This window comes from Heteronotia binoei, unplaced genomic scaffold, assembly GCF_032191835.1.
Source record: "Heteronotia binoei isolate CCM8104 ecotype False Entrance Well unplaced genomic scaffold, APGP_CSIRO_Hbin_v1 ptg001309l, whole genome shotgun sequence".
Taxonomy (NCBI): domain Eukaryota; kingdom Metazoa; phylum Chordata; class Lepidosauria; order Squamata; family Gekkonidae; genus Heteronotia; species Heteronotia binoei.
The window spans coordinates 245,001-264,198 of NW_026800234.1; the positions used below are offsets into that span (position 1 = coordinate 245,001).

Here is a 19,198-nt window from a genome sequence, read left to right on the forward strand (position 1 = left end):
CCCACTGTGCCCCCCCCCAGCACCAAGAATACAGAACATCACTGCCCCAGACATAAGAACAGAAGAGAAGCCATGTTGGATCAGGCCAATGGCCCATCCAGTCCAACACCCAAGTGCCATCAGGAGGTCCAGTAATCCAGAACTCCAGTAAGTTAAGCAGTAGCTCACAACTTTAAGAATATAGAGAAGCCATGTAGTATCAGGCCAATGGCCTACCCAGTCCAACACTCTGTGTCACACAGTGGCAAAAAAAAACCCCAAGTGCCATCAGGAGGTTCACAAGTGGGGCTAGAAGCCCTTCCACTCCCCCCCCCCAAGCAGCAAGAATACAGAGCATCACTGTCCCAGACAGAGAGTTCCAACAATACGCTATGGCTAATAGCCACTGATGGACCTCTGCTCCATGTTTTTATCCAATCCCCTCTTGAAGCTGGCTATGCTTGTAGCCGTTGCCACCTCCTGTGGCAGTGAATTCCTTATCCTCCATGACTCTATCTGATCCCCTTTTCAAGCTGTCTATCCCTGTGTCCATCACTTCATCTATTGGCGGGGAGTCCACATTTCAGTCCCTCTCTGTGTAAAGTAGTATTTCCGTTTGTCCTGAATCTACTGCTCATCGGCTTCATTGGATGCCCTTGCGTTCCAGTACTTTTGAGGAGGGAGAAAAAGTTCTCCTTGTCAACTCTCTCTACCCCGTGCAGAACTTCTAAAACTTCTGTGATGGCCCGCAATCAAATCTCTAATGGCCAATCAGAAACCTTGCTGGGCAGAAGGCCCACCTGACCATGCCCCAGGAAAGGTATCGGTGGGCACCATGACCGCTGTGGGCACCAAGCTTAGGATCTCAAACCAGGATTTGAACTCAAAACTTTGGCAGGGGTGAGAATGAAGAAATCCAAAAGATAACCTTGACCAACCTTAAAGATTAGCAAATTTATATTCCCACGTAATTCCATAGTTTAGGGCCCACTTCCTTAGAAGTTTATTAAACTTTGTGGCTTTGAGAATTCTCTCTAAAATAAAAGCACAGTATCTCAGAGAGTCTTATGGTCAGCGAGATGCTTTATTGTGGTCTTCTTTATGATTTTAAAGCAGTGTTGAGCGGTAGAGACTTGAGGTGCATTTGGGGATAAAACAATAATACCACACAGGCCTCAACCACTACTAAGCGTATTGGTTAACTGTGTGGACCCTTATCTGGGAGAACCGGATTTGATTCCCCCATCCTCCACTTGCAACTGCTGGAATGGCCTTGGGTCAGCCAGAGCTATCTTATCTGGAAGAACCGGATTTGATTCCGCCCTCCTCCACTTGCAACTGCTGGAATGGCCTTGGGTCAGCCAGAGCTCTCACAGAGTTGTCATTGAAAAGGCAGCTTCTGGGGGAGCTCTCTCAGCTCCACCTACCTCTCAGGGTGTCTGTTGTGGAGGAAGAAGATAAAGGAGATTGTAAGCCGCACTGAGACTCTGATTCAGAGAGAAGGGCGGGGTATAAATCTGCAGTCGTCTTCTCTTCTACTATGAAACTCCCGGGTCTTCAACTCTTTCCACTCCGAGACATCGGTTTCCTCCAGGGGTTTTAACTGTTCAGATCCAGATTTTCCATAGCAAATACATGCCACAGCCTGAATCACTTGAAGTTTCTGCAAAGACGGGAGGATGGGGAGAGGGGAGGAAGCGGAGGAGTTCATGGAAGGATAGCCAGTAATTGATGTGGGAGGCCCTCGCTTTGCTAGGATGAAATGCGTCTAAAATAAACAGCTGAGGCTCTTCCTGAAAGATTGAAGACAGAAGTGTGGTGGAATGCGGCTGGTAACAATAAGCTTTTGCCTGACCGTCCTTCCTTCCTAAAGGTCTGTCGGCCCCCGCTGGTATTCGGGCCTGTCAGAACGAGGCTTGCTGAGCTCAGCAGACGCACGTAAAGTTCATTATTAATGTCCAGAAACTGTTAAACTGGAAATTTCTACTGAAGCTAAAAAAGCCATCCGTAGACGTTAACGACGCCTTCGACACGGTGATAAGAACAAAGCTATATTTCTCAGGGTTATAAACCTTCTCCACACACACACACATACCCAATTCTGCTGACTGTGAATTTTTGGCCATTTTAGTTTGGCTGCCCTGTCTTCCGCAGAGCACAAAAGCAGAAAGGTGGGTACGAGGACCGTTGCATCGAAGCAGCAGCACTGAGTTATGCGCAGTACGCAGTGTGAGACTCAGGTGGGCAGCTGTGTTGGTCTGAAGCAGCAGGACAAAGTTCGAGCACGGTGGCACCTTGAAGATGAATGAGGTTCAGGCCTGGTCCTGCCCCCCGCACCACCACCTCTCCCTCCCTTGTCCATCTATTTTCCTTCCTTCCTTACTCCCTCCTTCCAGTTTGGTGTAGAGGCTACATGTGCAGGCTCTTATCTGAGAGAACCAGGTTTGATTCTCCATTCCTCCACTTGCAGCTGCTGGAATGGCCTTGGGTCAGCCATAGCTCTCGCAGGAGTTGTCCTTGAAAGGGCAGCTGCTGTGAGAGTTCTCTCAGCCCCACCCACCTCACAGGGTGTCTGTTGTGGGGGAGGAAGGTAAAGGAGATTGTGAGCCACTCTGTGATTCAGAGTGGAGGGCGGGATATAAATCCAATATCATCTTCCTTCCTTCCTTGAACATACGAAGATGCCTTCTACTGAATCAGACCCTCGGTCTATCAAAGTCAGTCTTGTCTGCTCAGACTGGCAGCGGCTCCCCAAGGTCTCAAGCTGAGGTTTTTCACACCTATTTGCCTGGACACTTTTTAGTTGGAGATGCTGGGGATTGAACTTGGGACATTCTGCTTACCAAGAAGATGCTCTACCACTTAGCCACCGTCTTTCCCCTTAACATATGAAGCTGTCTTCTACTGAATCAGACGCTGGGTCCATCAGTTAGTCTCTTCTTCTCAGACTGGCAGCGGCTCTCCAGGGTCTCCAGCTGAGGTTCTTCACGCCTATTTGCCTGGAACCTTTTTAGTTGGAGATGCCGGGGATTGAACCTGGGACCTTCTGCTTACCAAGCAGATGCTCTGCCACTGAGCCACAGCCCCATTCATGGCTCTCCAGGGTCTCCAGCGGAGGTTCTTCACGCCTATTTGCCTGGACCCTTTTTAGTTGGAGATGCCGGGGATTGAACCTGGCACCTTCCGCTTACCAAGCAGATGCTCTACCACTGAGCCACCGTCTCTTCCTCTGCCTTTTATTCCGTGTGGCTCTTACATTAAGCAAGTTTGGCCACCCCTGCTTCAGACCAACATAAAAGGAGGTGAGATAAGCAGACTGGGATTTCCAGTAGTTGGGAACTGAGCTTCAGCAACCTGTGTTTTTCATTTCAGAGGGCTATCTGATGGAGGGAGTTTTTACTTTTGAAAGCTTATACCCGCCCCCCCCCAAAAAAAATCTTGCTCATCTCTACAGTTCTGTTGGGCTCAAATCCATATAGCTGAATTTGTGCTTTCTCCATGCGTAGAATCATAGAGTTGGAAGGAACCTTCAGGGTCATCTAGTCCAACCCCCTGCGCAATGCAGGAAATTCACAAAGACTTCCCCCTAAAATCACAGGATCTTCATCGCTGTCAGATGGCCATCTAGCCTTTGTTGAGAAACCTCCAAGGAAGGAGAGCCCACCACCTCCTGAGTTGGAAGGGACCTCCAGGGTCATCTAGTCCAACCCCCTGCACAATGCAGGAAACTCACAAACACCTCCCCCTAAATTCACAGGATCCGCATTGCTGTCAGATGGCCATCTAGCCTCTGTTTAAAACCTCCAAGGAAGGAGAGCCCACCACCTCCCGAGGAAGCCTGTTCCACTGAGGAATCGCTCTAACGGTCAGGAAGTTCTTCCTCATGTTGAGCCGGAAACTCTTCTGATTTAATTTCAACCCATTGGTTCTGGTCCAACCTTCAGGGGCCACAGAAAGCAATTCCACACCATCCTCTATAGGACAGCCCTTCAAGTACTTGAAGATGGTGATCCTATCACTTCTCAGCCGCCTCCTCTCCAAGCTAAACATCCCCAGCTCCTTCAACCTTTCCTCATAGGACTTGGTCTCCAGAGCGGTCAGGAAAAAGTGTAGCTCTGTCTGAATACTTCCACTGGGACTGTACATTAGACTTGAAATTTGTGAGCTGGCTTTGTCGCTGTTTTGGTACTCTGTTTGGCAGATGAAGTTGGTTAAATAACGGCTATTTTGGGAACAGCTAGAGAGAAAAAGAAATCTGTATGAGACCTAGGGAAGTGTGCATTAATTGAACATTTTAATGCATTGACCACTGAGACAGCAGTGGGGTGAAGCAGTGGTGAGAAAATCTAATCTGTCCTAAAGAAGACAATTTTTGTTTCGCTACTCCCTCCCTGATGTAGGTTGGGGGCTGATGAGGCGTGTTTTTACTGCCGGTTGGCCTTCCTGCTTTCTTTTCCAAGCGTTATGCTTCTAGGAAGGACAATTAGTCAGTTGGTTGCTCTGCTGGGATCACCCTCTTTGGCCATGGACAGATGTTGGCAGATATTTCACAAAGCCAAAAATTCCACTGTGTATACCAGGGGTGCCAAACATGTGGCCCAAGGGCCAGATCAGTCCACCAGAGAGCTCCTCTCGGGCCCACGAGCAACTCACTGTCATCTGCTTCCTTCTGCATAACAGCTTGGTTTTTCAGGCTTGCTCAATTGCACAGAAGCTACAAAGCAAAGCCTTTGTTTCCTTCATTGGCTGACCGGTACACAAAGCAACTTATGTACAAAAGCTCGCAATGCCCAGCCGTTCCGTGTTTTCCTCTGGGTCTTAGGCTCAAAGCACTGACCGTGCGTTTTCTGTAATGAATGTCAATAAACCAAAAGTAGGTTTGCAACTTACTACACCTGAACAGCATACTCAAGACTGGTACAGCACAGACACGGTCTCCAATAATTCAGAGCAAGAGGTGTCCGTTAAGAGAGACTGTTAAATAAAATATTAAGAGTGCTAATCTTTTAGCGCTGAGCCTGCTTCAGCAGGGAAGGCGGGATATAAATCCAATAAATAAACAAATAAATTTTAACCATATTGTATTTTAAGTTTTTAAAAATCTTTAATTGTGTTTGTTGCATCCTTTATAAAGTTTATATCTCCGCTTCCTGGTCTTGCATTTTATGACAGACATGGTCCGGCCTGGGAAGGTCTCATATGTCAGATCCGGCCCTCATAATAAGACAATAGACTCCAAGCCAGCAGCACCATAGAGACTAACAAGATTTTTAGGGTATAAGCTTTTGCTCCCTTTGTCAGATACGAGTAGACCAAGGGAGCTTTGACTCTCGAAGGCTTGCACCCCAAAATGTTGTTGATTGTCATGGTGCTACTGAACTCAAAACTAGTCGTACTACTGCACACCAACATGGCTACCCTCTGAAACTGTGAATGCTGCTAAGAACATCAGAGAAGCCCTGGTGGATCAGGCCCATGGCCCCTCCAGTCCAACACTCTGTCACATAAGAACATCAGAGAAGCCCTGTTGGATCAGGCCAATGGCCCCTCCAGTCCAACACTCTGTGTCACATAAGAACATCAGAGAAGCCCTGTTGGATCAGGCCAGTGGCCCCTCCAGTCCAACACTCTGTCACATAAGAACATCAGAGAAGCCCTGTTGGATCAGGCCAGTGGCCCCTCCAGTCCAACACTCTGTGTCACATAAGAACATAAGAGAAGCCCTGTTGGATCAGGCCAATGGCCCCTCCAGTCCAACACTCTGTGTCACATAAGAACAGAAGAGAAGCCATGTTGGATCAGGCCAGTGGCCCCTCCAGTCCAACACTCTGCGTCACATAAGAACATACGAGAAGCCATGTTGGATCAGGCCAGTGGCCCCTCCAGTCCAACACTCTGCGTCACATAAGAACGTAAGAGAAGCCCTGTTGGATCAGGCCAATGGCCCCTCCAGTCCAACTCTCTGTGTCACATAAGAACAGAAGAGAAGCCCTGTTGGATCAGGCCAATGGCCCCTCCAGTCCAACTCTCTGTGTCACATAAGAACATACGAGAAACCCTGTTGGATCAGGCCAATGGCCCCTCCAGTCCAACTCTCTGTGTCACATAAGAGAAGCCCTGTTGGATCAGGCCAGTGGCCCCTCCAGTCCAACATTGTGTCACACAGGGGCCATCGGGAGGTCCATCAATGGGGCCAGAACTCCAGAAGCCCTCCAACTGTGCCCCGCAAGCACCAAGAATACGCAGTATCACTGCCCCTGCCATAAGAACACAAGAGAAGCCATGTTGGATCAGGCCAATGGCCCTTTCAGTCCAACACTCTCTGTCACACAGTGGCCAAAAAACCCCAGGGGCCATCAGGAGGTCCACCAGTGCAGCCAGGACGCTATAAGCCCTCCCACTGTGCCCCCCTCCCAAAGAGCATCACTGTCCCAGACAGAGAGTTCTATCTATACCTTGTGGCTAATAGCACTGATGGACCTCTGCTCCAGATGCTTCTCCAATCCCCTCTTGAAGCCATCTATGCTTGTAGCTGCCACCACCTCCTGTGGCAGTGAATTCCACATGTTAATCACCCTTTGGGTGAAGAAGGACTTCCTTTTATCTTTTTTAACCCAACTGCTCAGCCATTTCATTGAATGTCCACAACTTCTCATATTGTGAGAAAGGGAGAAAAGTACTTCTTTCTCTACTTCTCTATCCCACTCATAATCTTGTAAACCTCTATCGTGTCACCCCTCGTGTTGTTAGCTAGGGGCAGTTAGGACTACTTGCCAGTTAGCTGTATAATTTCTCGCATTGGCCATTTGCCAGCAAGATGGGAGGCCTCTCCAGAGAGGAAGGCAAGCGGTCACCGTCAGCAGAGGCGAGCTCTGAACGAGGACCGCCCAGGCCAATTCAGTGCCATTTATGGAAACTAATTTTGTTGTTTTATAACTTGCTAATTACAAACACTTGTTGAGGGGGAAAGAGGAGAGCACAAAAGTAGGCTTGAAATTCAACATCAAAAAAACTAAGATCATGGCATCCGGCCCCGTCACACCTTGGCAAATAGAAGGGGAAGACATGGAAGCAGTGACAGACTTCACATTTCTGGGATCCAAGATCACTGCAGATGGTGACTGTAACTATGAAATTAAAAGACGTTTGCTCCTTGGGAGGACAGCTGTGGTGAACCTGGGCAGTATAATAAAAAGCAGAGACATCAGCCTGCCAACAAAAGTCCGGATAGTCAAAGTCATATAGTTAAGGTGATGGTATTCCCAGTAGTAATGTATGACTGTGAGAGTTGGACCATAAGGAAGGCCGAGCGCAGAAGAATAGATGCTTTTGAGCTGTGGTGCTGGAGAAGACTCTTAAGAGTCCCTTGGATTGCAAGAAGATCCAATCAGTCAGTCCTAAGGGAAATCAACCCAGACTGTTGCCTAGAAGGTCAGATGCTGAAGCTGAAGCTCAAATACTTTGGCCACCAAATGAGAAGAGAACACTCACTGGAGAAGATCCTGATGCTGGGAAAGACAGAAGGCAAAAAAAGAAGGGGACGGCAAAAGAGGAGATGGCTGGACAGCGTTACTGATGTAACAAACACGAATTTGAGCAGACTTCGGAGGATGGTGGAAGACAGGAGGGCCTGGCGTGACTTTGTCCACGGGGTCGCAAAGAGTCGGACTCGACTGTGCGACTGAACAACAACAAAATTACAAATACAAGTGAATCGATTCTAAAACCCGCTGACAAGCTCAGATACCTTTTTTGTTCTAATAAAGTTAAGGCTTTAAAAATAATTCACGTGTTTGATCTATTTAAATTATTCGCCTTTGTTTGTTCATATTATTTTTTTAAAAAAACCTTGTCAAATGCCCATTCCCAGAGCAATTACATTTTCTCTCCAGGGGGTTACGAGGAGTGTTATAGTAAAGCTAGGATCTCCCTTAGAGAGAACCAGTTTGGTGTAGTTGTTAGGAGCACAGACTCTAATCTGGGAGAACTGGGTTTGATTCCGTGCTTCTCCACATGCTGGTGTGACCTTGGTCAGTCGCAGTTTTCTCAGAGCTGCTGTCTGAAGAGCAGTTCTCAGCTCTCCCACCCCCACTTACCTCACAGGGTGTCCGCTGTGGGGAGGAGAAGGGAAAGGAGATTGTAAACTGCTCTAAGACTCCCAAGTATGAATCCAATCTCTTCTTTTTCTTTTCATAATGGTACTAACCATAAAAGGTTCTCAGAACAAGCCCCGGAGCTGGAGACCGAATCAGAGATTTCTCCCAACTGCAGACTGTATTGTGTGTGTCTTCCAGGACACAACCTGATGGAGTCGCTTAACCATGGCCGTAACAGCAGGTTGAAATGCTTGATACTTGCAGAAGAAGAAGATGATGATACTGGATTTATATCCCGCTCTCCACTCCGAAGAGTCTCAGAGAGACCCACAATCTCCTTTCCCTTCCTCCCCACAACAGACACCCTGTGAGGTAGATGAAGATATTGGATTTATATCCTGCCCTCCACTCCGAAGACTCTCAGAGCGACTCACAATCTCCTTTCCCTCCCTCCCCCACAACAGACACCCTGTGAGGTAGATGAAGATATTGGATTTATATCCCGCCCTCCACTCCGAAGAGCCTCAGAGCAGCTCACAATCTCCTTTCCCTTCCTCCCCCACAACAGACACCCTGTGAGGTAGATGAAGATACTGGATTTATATCTCACCCTCCACTCCGAAGAGTCTCACAGCGGCTCACAATCTCCTTTCCCTCCCTCCCCCACAACAGACACCCTGTGAGGTAGATGAAGATATTGGATTTATATCCCGCCCTCCACTCCGAAGAGCCTCAGAGCGGCTCACAATCTCCTTTCCCTTCCTCCCCCACAACAGACACCCTGTGAGGTAGATGAAGATATTGGATTTATATCCCGCCCTCCACTCCGAAGACTCTCAGAGCGACTCACAATCTCCTTTCCCTCCCTCCCTCACAACAGACACCCTGTGAGGTAGATGAAGATATTGGATTTATATCCCGCCCTCCACTCCGAAGAGCCTCAGAGCGGCTCACAATCTCCTTTCCCTTCCTCCCCCACAACAGACACCCTGTGAGGTAGATGAAGATACTGGATTTATATCTCACCCTCCACTCCGAAGAGTCTCACAGCGGCTCACAATCTCCTTTCCCTTCCTCCCCCACAACAGACACCCTGTGAGGTAGATGAAGATATGGATTTATATCCCGCCCTCCACTCCGAAGAGTCTCAGAGCGGCTCACAATCTCCTTTCCCTCCCTCCCCCACAACAGACACCCTGTGAGGTAGATGAAGATATTGGATTTATATCCCGCCCTCCACTCCGAAGAGCCTCAGAGCGGCTCACAATCTCCTTTCCCTTCCTCCCCCACAACAGACACCCTGTGAGGTAGATGAAGATATTTGATTTATATCCCGCCCTCCACTCCGAAGAGCCTCAGAGCAGCTCACAATCTCCTTTCCCTTCCTCCCCCACAACAGACACCCTGTGAGGTGGTTGGGGCTGGAGAGGGCTCTGACAGAAGCTGCCCTTTCAAGGACAACCTCTGCTAGGGCTATGGCTGACCCAAGGCCATGCTAGCAGGTGCAAGTGGAGGAGTGGGTAATCAAACCCAGTTCTCCTAAGAGTCCACGCACTTAACCACTATACCAACCTGTATTAGTTGCCAGATTAGGATCTGGGAGACCCAGCTTCGAATCCACACTCTGCTATGGAAGCTTGCTGGATGACTTGGAGCTGGTCACCCGCTCTCAGCCTAACCCGCCTTGGAGGGTTGTTGTCGGGTTTTAAATGGAGAAGGTGAGAATTATGTTAGCCACTTTGGATCCTCATAAGAACATAAGAGAAGCCATGTTGGATCAGGCCACTGGCCCATCCAGTCCAACAGTCTGTGTCACACACACACACATATATATATACACACATACATACATACTGTGGCTAATAGCCACTGATGTACCTCTGCTCCATATTTTTATCCAATCCCCTCTTGAAGTTGGCTATGCTTGTGGCCGCCACCACCTCCTGTGGCAGTGAATTCCACATGTTAATCACCCTTTGGGTGAAGAAGGACTTCCTTTTATCCGTTCTAACCTGACTGCTCAGCAATTTCATTGAATGCCCACAAGTTCTTGTATTGTGAGAAAGGGAGAAAAGTACTTCTTTCTCTGCTGTCTCCATCCCATGCATAATCTTGTAAACCTCTCTCATGTCACCCCGCAGTCGATGTTTCTCCAAGCTAAAGAGCCCCAAGCGTTTTAACCTTTTTTCATAGGGAAAGTGTTCCAAACCTTGAATCATTCTAGTTGCCTTTTTCTGCACTTTTTCCAATGTTATAATATCCTTTTTGAGGTGCGGTGACCACAATCCTCGTTATAGGAGAGGCAGTGTATGGTGCAAATATACCATACATTGGGGAGGGACAGTGGCTCAGTGGTAGAGCATCTGCTTGGGAAGCAGAAGGTCCCAGGTTCAATCCCTGGCATCTCCAAAAAAGGGTCCAGGCAAATAGGTGTGAAAAACCTCAGCTGGAGACCCTGGTGAGCCGCTGCCAGTTTGAGAAGACAATACTGACTTTGATGGACCAAAGGTCTGATTTAGTACAAGGCAGCTTCATATGTTCATATGTTCAAATAAACAGATACTACAAGCCGTTAATTAACAGGGGGAAGGATGGAATATGAACAAAGTATATAAGTAACTGAACAGCACTGAAAAACTTCAGCGAGATTCTCATTTGGTGCCATCGGCCTAAAGAGGAGACAGAAACGTGATCTGAAACAGCCTTATTTTAGCTTCAGCTTTTCGTCTGCGAACTAAACAGGAAACCCTTTGTGGCAACACGATATAACAGCCGAGAGAATAGCTGGTTTTGCGATGCGGTCACTCGGCAAACACGCCGGATTTTGTTTTCGGCTTATTTTAAGCCCCCCCCCCCCTTTTTTCCCTCTGCCGCTGTGTTTTTTTAAAATGAGCGGATAAGGTGGGGGCAAGCGTTAGTCTCCTCATTCTGTTTCGCTTCCTCCACCCTGCGAGGCAATTCTTTGCAAGTTTACCTCAGCCGCATCGTTTCCCAGACCATACCTCAGGCTGGTGTGATCTTAAAGGCGGCCTTTAGTGGGATTTGAAGCGCTTTGAAACTGTGATTCGAAACCGGTTGTCCAACAGCATTTCGAGCGTAGCGCTGCAGTGGTTTCTGGATGCTAGCTGCATAGCATGGCAATTATCATCCCTCGACGAAGAGCAAGGCAGTTTTGTCAAGACGTTTGGATCCTCTTGTCAACCCCAAAGCTTTCTGGAGCCGGCTAGTTTCGTCGCTGTGCCGGCGAAGCCCACCTCTCTGGGTTGGTACCTTAACGTGCTGTCAGAGCTGACTTACTGCAGCCTTTTAGAGGTTTTCTGGCAAGAGATAAACAGACGAGGCTTGCCGTTGCCTGCCTCTACACAGCAACCCTGGACTTCCATGGTGGCCTTCCATCAAAGTACTCACTGGGGCCAACACTGCTTAACTACTGAAATCTGATGAGATCAGGTTAACCTGGGCCATGCCCGTCAGGGCAAGAGACAAGAAGAAGAGGAGCAGGTTTATACCCTGCCCTTCTCTCTGAATCAGAGTCCCAGAGCGTCTTACAGTCTCCTTTACAGAGAGCAAGTTTGGTGTAGTGGTTAAGTGTGCGGACTCTTATCTGGGAGAACCAGGTTTGATTCCCCACTCCTCCACTTGCAGCTGCTGGAATGGCCTTGGGTCAGCCAGAGCTCTCTTATCTGGGAGAACCGGGTTTGATTCCCCACTCCTCCACTTGCAGCTGCTGGAATGGCCTTGGGTCAGCCAAAGCTCTCTTATCTGGGAGAACCGGGTTTGATTCCCCACTCCTCCACTTGCAGCTGCTGGAATGGCCTTGGGTCAGCCAAAGCTCTCTTATCTGGGAGAACCGGGTTTGATTCCCCACTCCTCCACTTGCAGCTGCTGGAATGGCCTTGGGTCAGCCAGAGCTCTCTTATCTGGGAGAATCGGGTTTGACTCCTCCACTTGCAGCTGCTGGAATGGCCTTGGGTCAGCCAGAGCTCTCTTATCTGGGAGAACCGGGTTTGAATCCCCACTCCTCCACATGCACCTCCAGGAATGGCCTTGGGTAACCCATAGCTCTCTTATCTGGGAGAACCGGGTATGATTCCCCACTCCTCCACTTGCACCTGCTGGAATGGCCTTGGGTCAGCCAGAGCTCTCTTATCCGGGAGAACCGGGTTTGATTCCCCCCTCCTCCACTTGCAGCTGCTGGAATGGCCTTGCGTCAGCCATAGCTCTCTTATCCGGGAGAACCGGGTTTGATTCCCCACTCCTCCACTTGCAGCTGGTGGAATGGCCTTGGGTCAGCCAGAGCTCTCTTATCTGGGAGAACCGGGTTTATTTCCCCACTCCTCCACTTGCACCTGCTGGAATGGCCTTGGGTCAGCCAGAGCTCTCTTATCTGGGAGAACCGGGTTTGATTCCCCACTCCTCCACTTGCAGCTGCTGGAATGGCCTTGGGTCAGCCAGAGCTCTCTTATCCGGGAGAACCGGGTTTGATTCCCCCCTCCTCCACTTGCAGCTGGTGGAATGGCCTTGGGTCAGCCAGAGCTCTCTTATCTGGGAGAACCGGGTTTGATTCCCCACTCCTCCACTTGCACCTGCTGGAATGGCCTTGGGTCAGCCAGAGCTCTCTTATCTGGGAGAACTGGGTTAGATTCCCCCACTCCTCCACTTGCACCTGCTGGAATGGCCTTGGGTCAGCCATAGCTCTCTTATCTGAGAGAACCGGGTTTGATTCCCCCTTCCTCCACTTACAGCTGCTGGAATGGCCTTGGCTCAGCCATAGCTCTTTTATCTGGGAGAACCGGGTTTGATTCCGCACTCCTCCACTGGAAGCTGCTTGGGTCAGCCAGAGCTCTCTTATCTGGGAGAACCAGGCTTGATTCCTCACTCCTCCACTTGCAGCTGCTGGAATGGCCTTGGGTCAGCCAGAGCTCCGTTATCTAGGAGAACCGGGTTTGATTCCCCACTCCTCCACTGGCAGCTGCTGGAATGGCCTTGGGTCAGCCATAGCTCTCTTATCTGGGAGAACCGGATTTGATTCCCCACTCCTCCACTGGCAGCTGCTGGAATGGCTTTGGGTCAGCCATAGCTCTCTTATCTGGGAGAACCGGGCTTGATTCCTCACTCCTCCCCTTGCACCTGCTGGAATGGCCTTGGGTCAGCCATAGCTCTTGCAGGAGTTGTCCTGGAAAGGGCAGCTTCTGGGAGAGCTCTCTCAGACCCACGCACCTCGTAGAGTGTCTGATGGGGGGGGGGAGGTAAAGGAGATTGTAAGCCTCTCTGAGACTGTGAGATTCAGAGTACAGGGCTGGGTATAAATTCAGTATCATAATCATCCCCTCCGCCTCTTCCTCTTTAGAAGTCACCAACCGTCCTCAGGTCTTACATACAGGTAGAGAGAGAGTGGAAGGAGTTAGCTAGAGTCTCAATTAGTAACTAGGTGATAAGTGTAGGTAATGTTGAATTGAGGCAGATGGTGCCACCAGCTGAGGAACCTGTGATGTAACTGATCTAGCCTGTTCACACATCATTAGCTTTATCTTTTCTGAAGGATTCTGAGATTTGCGGTTTGGTTCCCGTGATAAGTTTGTTTCACTGCTAAATAGCTGCCTGCCCTGCCTGTCCTCTTGCTTTGGGACTCATAAGCGGGTGTGTGCCATGTGCCAAGTCGCTTTCGGCATACCTCAGCCCCCTGAATGCCCGTTCATTAACAGCCTTGCTGAAAACTAACAGTAGCCAGCCGCTCATCTTTGCTTCCTTCAATGCTTATATTTGCAAGACATCTGATAACAGCCTTTAATACCGTTTCATTACTAATAGTGGAGGGTCACTGCAGAATGGAAGGGAACATGTATAACCTTGTGTGGAGTAATAAGTGGGCACGTGAAGTCTTGGGAACTTCAGGAGACCTTGCTAGTTAGTTAATGGCATGGAAGGGTTTGTGGTTATCTTCGGGCTTCTGTTCTTCTTTCCACCATCTTCTCCCTACACTACATAGTCTCTCTCTACAAAATGGTGTATCCCTCCTTCCTGCCGAATCGTGTGCAGATCTACCTTCCCAGGAAGCAATAGTTTGTCCTAGTATTGGGGCTTTTTTGGTAGCAGGAACACCTTTGCATGTTAGGCCGCACCCCCCTGATGTAGCCAATCCTCCTGGAGCTTATAGTAGACCCTGTAATTAAGAGTCCTGTCAGCTCTTAAGAAAATAAGAGAAGCCATGTTGGATCAGGCCAATGGCCCATCCAGTCCAACACTCTGTGTCACATAAGAGAAGCTATGTTGGATCAGGCCAGTGGCCCTTCCAGTCCAACACTCTGTGTCACATAAGAACATAAGAGAAGCCATGTTGGATCAGGCCAGTGGCCCATCCAGTCCAACACTCTGTGTCACATAAGAACATAAGAGAAGCCATGTTGGATCAGGCCAAGGGCCCATCCAGTCCAACACTCTGTGTCACATAAGAACATAAGAGAAGCCTTGTTGGATCAGGCCAATGGCCCATCCAGTCCAACACTCTGTGTCACATTAGAACATAAGAGAAGCCTTGTTGGATCAGGCCAGTGGCCCATCCAGTCCAACACTCTGTGTCACATTAGAACATAAGAGAAGCCTTGTTGGATCAGGCCAATGGCCCATCCAGTCCAACACTCTGTGTCACATTAGAACATAAGAGAAGCCATGTTGGATCAGGCCAGTGGCCCATCCAGTCCAACACTCTGTGTCACATTAGAACATAAGAGAAGCCTTGTTGGATCAGGCCAATGGCCCATCCAGTCCAACACTCTGTGTCCCATAAGAACATAAGAGAAGCCATGTTGGATCAGGCCAGTGGCCCTTCCAGTCCAACACTCTGTGTCACATAAGAACATAAGAGAAGCCATGTTGGATCAGGCCAATGGCCCATCCAGTCCAACACTCTGTGTCACATAAGAACATAAGAGAAGCCATGTTGGATCAGGCGAGTGGCCCATCCAGTCCAACACTCTGTGTCACATAAGAATATAAGAGAAGCCATGTTGGATCAGGCCAATGGCCCATCCAGTCCAACACTCTGTGTCACATAAGAACATAAGAGAAGCCATGTTGGATCAGGCCAGTGGCCCTTCCAGTCCAACACTCTGTGTCACATAAGAACATAAGAGAAGCCTTGTTGAATCAGGCCAATGGCCCATCCAGTCCAACACTCTGTGTCACATAAGAACATAAGAGAAGCCATGTTGGATCAGGCCAGTGGCCCATCCAGTCCAACACTCTGTGTCACATTAGAACATAAGAGAAGCCTTGTTGGATCAGGCCAATGGCCCATCCAGTCCAACACTCTGTGTCCCATAAGAACATAAGAGAAGCCATGTTGGATCAGGCCAGTGGCCCTTCCAGTCCAACACTCCGTGTCACATAAGAACATAAGAGAAGCCATGTTGGATCAGGCCAGTGGCCCTTCTAGTCCAACACTCTGTGTCACATGGTGGCCAATATATATATATACATACATATATATATACACACACAAACACACAGTGGCTAATAGCCACTGATGGACCTCTGCTCCATATAATTATCCAATCCCCTCTTGAAGCTGGCTACGCTTCTAGCCGCCACCACCTCCTGTGGCAGTGAATTCCACATGTCACATGTGAAGAAGGACTTCCTTTTATCCATTCTAACCCGACTGCTCAGCAATTTCAGCAAATGCCCACGAGTTTTTGTATTGTGAGAAAGGGAGAAAAGTACTTCTTTCTCTACCTTCTCCATCCCATGCATAATCTTGTAAACCTCTTGGAGAATTGGCTACATCGGGGGGGGGGGGGGTGCAGCCTAATATGCAAAGGAGTTCCTGCTACAAAAAAAAGCCCTACATAACGTCAGACACTCCAGCTGACACTCTCCAAAGCAGGATTTCAAACTAGAATCAGATCTATCTCAGTGGGCAGCCGTGTTGGTCTGAAGCAGTAGAACAAGGTAGGAGTCAAGTTTCACCTTTAAGACCAACAAGTTTCCTTCAGAATCTGAGCTTTTGTATGCATGCATACTTTTCCAGACGAGTACAGTGGGCTGAAATACGTGTAGTTGGTGGATTAAGAGTGTAAAACGATACAAAGTTAGGATCAAATGGCAAAGTAGGGTAATAAATTGGAAGACGATTTGGTCTGGATAGCCATAAAAGGTAATAAAAGTTGTCCATTAATTGCTGTTGCTGCAAGTCGAGGTGAAACAAAAGGATATGTAATTCCTAGTGATGTTCTTGTCCACCTAATTTAATAAAGACATAAGTAAATAATGAAAGGTGGATAATAATAATTACAAGTAAATAATAATTAGGTATAACAAAGCTCGGATGAAGACTTTTCAGAGTGGCACAGAAGAAGAAGATGATATTGGATTTATATCCCGCCTTCCACTCCGCATCTCAGAGCAGCTAAAATCTATTTTCCCTTCCTCCCCCCCACAACAGACCTCCTGTGAGATGGGTGGGGCTGAGAGAGCTGTTATAGCAGCTGCCCTTTCAAGGACAACTACAAGAGCTATGGCTGACCCAAGGGCATTCCAGCAGCTGCAAGTGGAGGAGTGGGGAATCAAACCCTGTTCTCCCAGATAAGAGAGCTCTGGCTGACCCAAGGCCATTCCAGCAGCTGCAAGTGGAGGAGTGGGGAATCAAACCCAGTTCTCCCAGATAAGAGAGCTACGGCTGACCCAAGGCCATTACAGCAGGTGCAAGTGGAGGAGTGGGGAATCAAACCCAGTTCTCCCAGATAAGAGAGCTGTGGCTGACCCAAGGCCATTACAGCAGCTGCAAGTGGAGGAGTGAAGAATAAGAAGAAGATTTTGAATTTATATCCCGCCCTCCACTCTGAAGAGTCTCAGAGCGGCTCACAATCTCCTTTACCTTCCTCCCCCACAACAGACACCCTGTGAGGTGGGTGGGACTGGAGAGGGCTCTCCCAGCAGCTGCCCTTTCAAGGACAACCTCTGCCAGAGCTATGGCTGACACAAGGCCATTCCAGCAGGTGCAAGTGGAGGAGTGGGGAATCAAACCCGGTTCTCCCAGATAAGAGTCCGCACACTTAACCACTACACCAAACTTGGGGAATCAAACCCGGTTCTCCCAGATCAGAGAGCTACGGCTGACCCAAGGCCATTCCAGCAGGTGCAAGTGGAGGAGTGGGGGAATCAACCCCAGTTCTCCCAGATAAGAGAGCTCTGGCTGACCCAAGGCCATTCCAGCAGGTGCAAGTGGAGGAGTGGGGGAATCAACCCCAGTTCTCCCAGATAAGAGTGCTCTGGCTGACCCAAGGCCATTCCAGCAGGTGCAAGTGGAGGAGTGGGGGAATCAACCCCAGTTCTCCCAGATAAGAGAGCTCTGGCTGACCCAAGGCCATTCTAGCAGGTGCAAGTGGAGGAGTGGGGAATCAACCCCAGTTCTCCCAGATAAGAGTGCTCTGGCTGACCCAAGGCCATTCCAGCAGGTGCAAGTGGAGGAGTGGGGAATCAAACCCGGTTCTCCCAGATAAGAGAGCTCTGGCTGACCCAAGGCCATTCCAGCAGCTGCAAGTGGAGGAGTGGGGAATCAAACCCGGTTCTCCCGGATAAGAGTCCGCACACTTAACCACTACACCAAACTGGCTCTCTACAGCTGGGTAGCCCACAAGATTCAAAGGGGGTAAGGAAGGCATTTTCACCCAACCAGATTGGGCAGGGATCCTAGAGGTTTTTTGCCTTCCTCTGGGCACAGAGCAGGGGTCACCGGAAGAGCAGCGGTGGAGTAGCTGTGAATTTCCTGCATTTTGCACAGGGGGCTTCACTAGATGCCCCTTGGGGGTACCTGCCAGCTCTGTTTTTGTATGTTACGGATATGTTTCTTATCTGGAAAAGTGCAGGTAGTAGATCTTTTTATAACATACTGTAGTGCCAGCTTGTGAGACTATTGATGGTCTTTTCCATATTGTGGAGGGTATTCATAGCCCACGCAAGCCAACGGTAATCTTGAGGAAAGTGGGGAAATGTGTCTTCTCTCTGTAGTCTGCAGTTGTGAGTATCTGAATGTGTGTGTCTTTCCCCCCCCCCTTTTTTTCCAATACAGGCTCTTGATGGGAATGTATACGATCACCTTAAAGATTATTTAATGGCGTTCAGCAGGACTGAATTAGAAATATGCCAAGCTGTACAAAGCACATTCCAGTTTCTTTTGGAAACATCCAGTCGGGTAAGCTTGCGATTCCCTTCGTGCAAAAGGAAGTCTGATGAGCTGAAGTCGGAGGCTGTAGCTGCGTGGCTCAGGGAGGGACCATGGCTCAGCGGAAGAGCCTCCCTTTTGCGTGCAGAAGGTCCCAGGTTCCAACCCCAGTACCTCCAGTTGAAAGGACCAGGCAGTGGATGACGTGCAAGACCTCTGCTGGAGGCCTTGGAGGGCCCTCCTGCCAGTCAGGGTAGACCAGGAGTGGCCAAACTGGCTCGGGGGCCACCTGCGGCTCATTCACACATGTTGTGTGGCTCCTGAAGCCCCCACATCCCCTTGGCTGGACTGGAAAAGGCACTGGTCTCTTGAAATCGCTTCTCCAAGCCAGCCAGTGTCTTGGAGAATGCATTTGAAGTTAAAGTTGCTTTCCACCTCTCCCTCCTTCCCCACATTTGTCTTCTTCCCTCCCTCCCTCTCTCTCCCCTTCTATTTTCCTCCCTCCCTCTCCCACCACTCCCTCCCTTCCGTCCATCCTCCCTCCCTCTCCTTCTATTTTACTCCCCCACTCCCTCCCTTCCATCCTCCCTCCCTCCCTTTCCCCTTCTATTTTCCTCCCTCCCTCTCCCACTGCCTCCCTTCCATCCTTCCTCCTTCTATTTTCCTCCCTCTCTTCCATCCATCCATTCTTCCTCCCTCCCCTCTTTTTCCCCTTCTTTTTTCCTTCCTTCCTCCCTCCCTTCTCCACTCCCTCCCTTCCATCCTCCCTCCCCCTCCCTCTCCCCTATTTTCCTCCCTCCCTCTCCCACTGCCTCCCTTCCATCCTTCCTTCCTTCCTCCTATTTTCCTTCCTTCCTCCTTCCCATCCATCCATCCTTCCTCCCTCCCCCTCCCTTTCCCCTTCTTTTTTCCTTCCTTCCTTCCTCCCTCCCTTCCTCCTCCACTCCCTCCCTTCCATCCA

The 19,198-nt window shown here is 49.3% G+C and overlaps 1 protein-coding gene across 3 annotated transcripts in view; it reads left to right on the forward strand.

Moving 5' to 3' along the window:
* The window catches only part of FCHSD2 (FCH and double SH3 domains 2), a 349,063-nt gene that overhangs the window by 223,432 nt on the left and 106,433 nt on the right, over window positions 1-19,198 (forward strand). For all 3 annotated transcript variants that reach the window (XM_060263895.1, XM_060263898.1, XM_060263896.1), the window contains exon 9: window positions 18,145-18,267. In XM_060263895.1, the coding sequence (XP_060119878.1) occupies window positions 18,145-18,267 (123 nt within the window). The remainder of the gene's footprint in view (window positions 1-18,144; window positions 18,268-19,198) is intronic.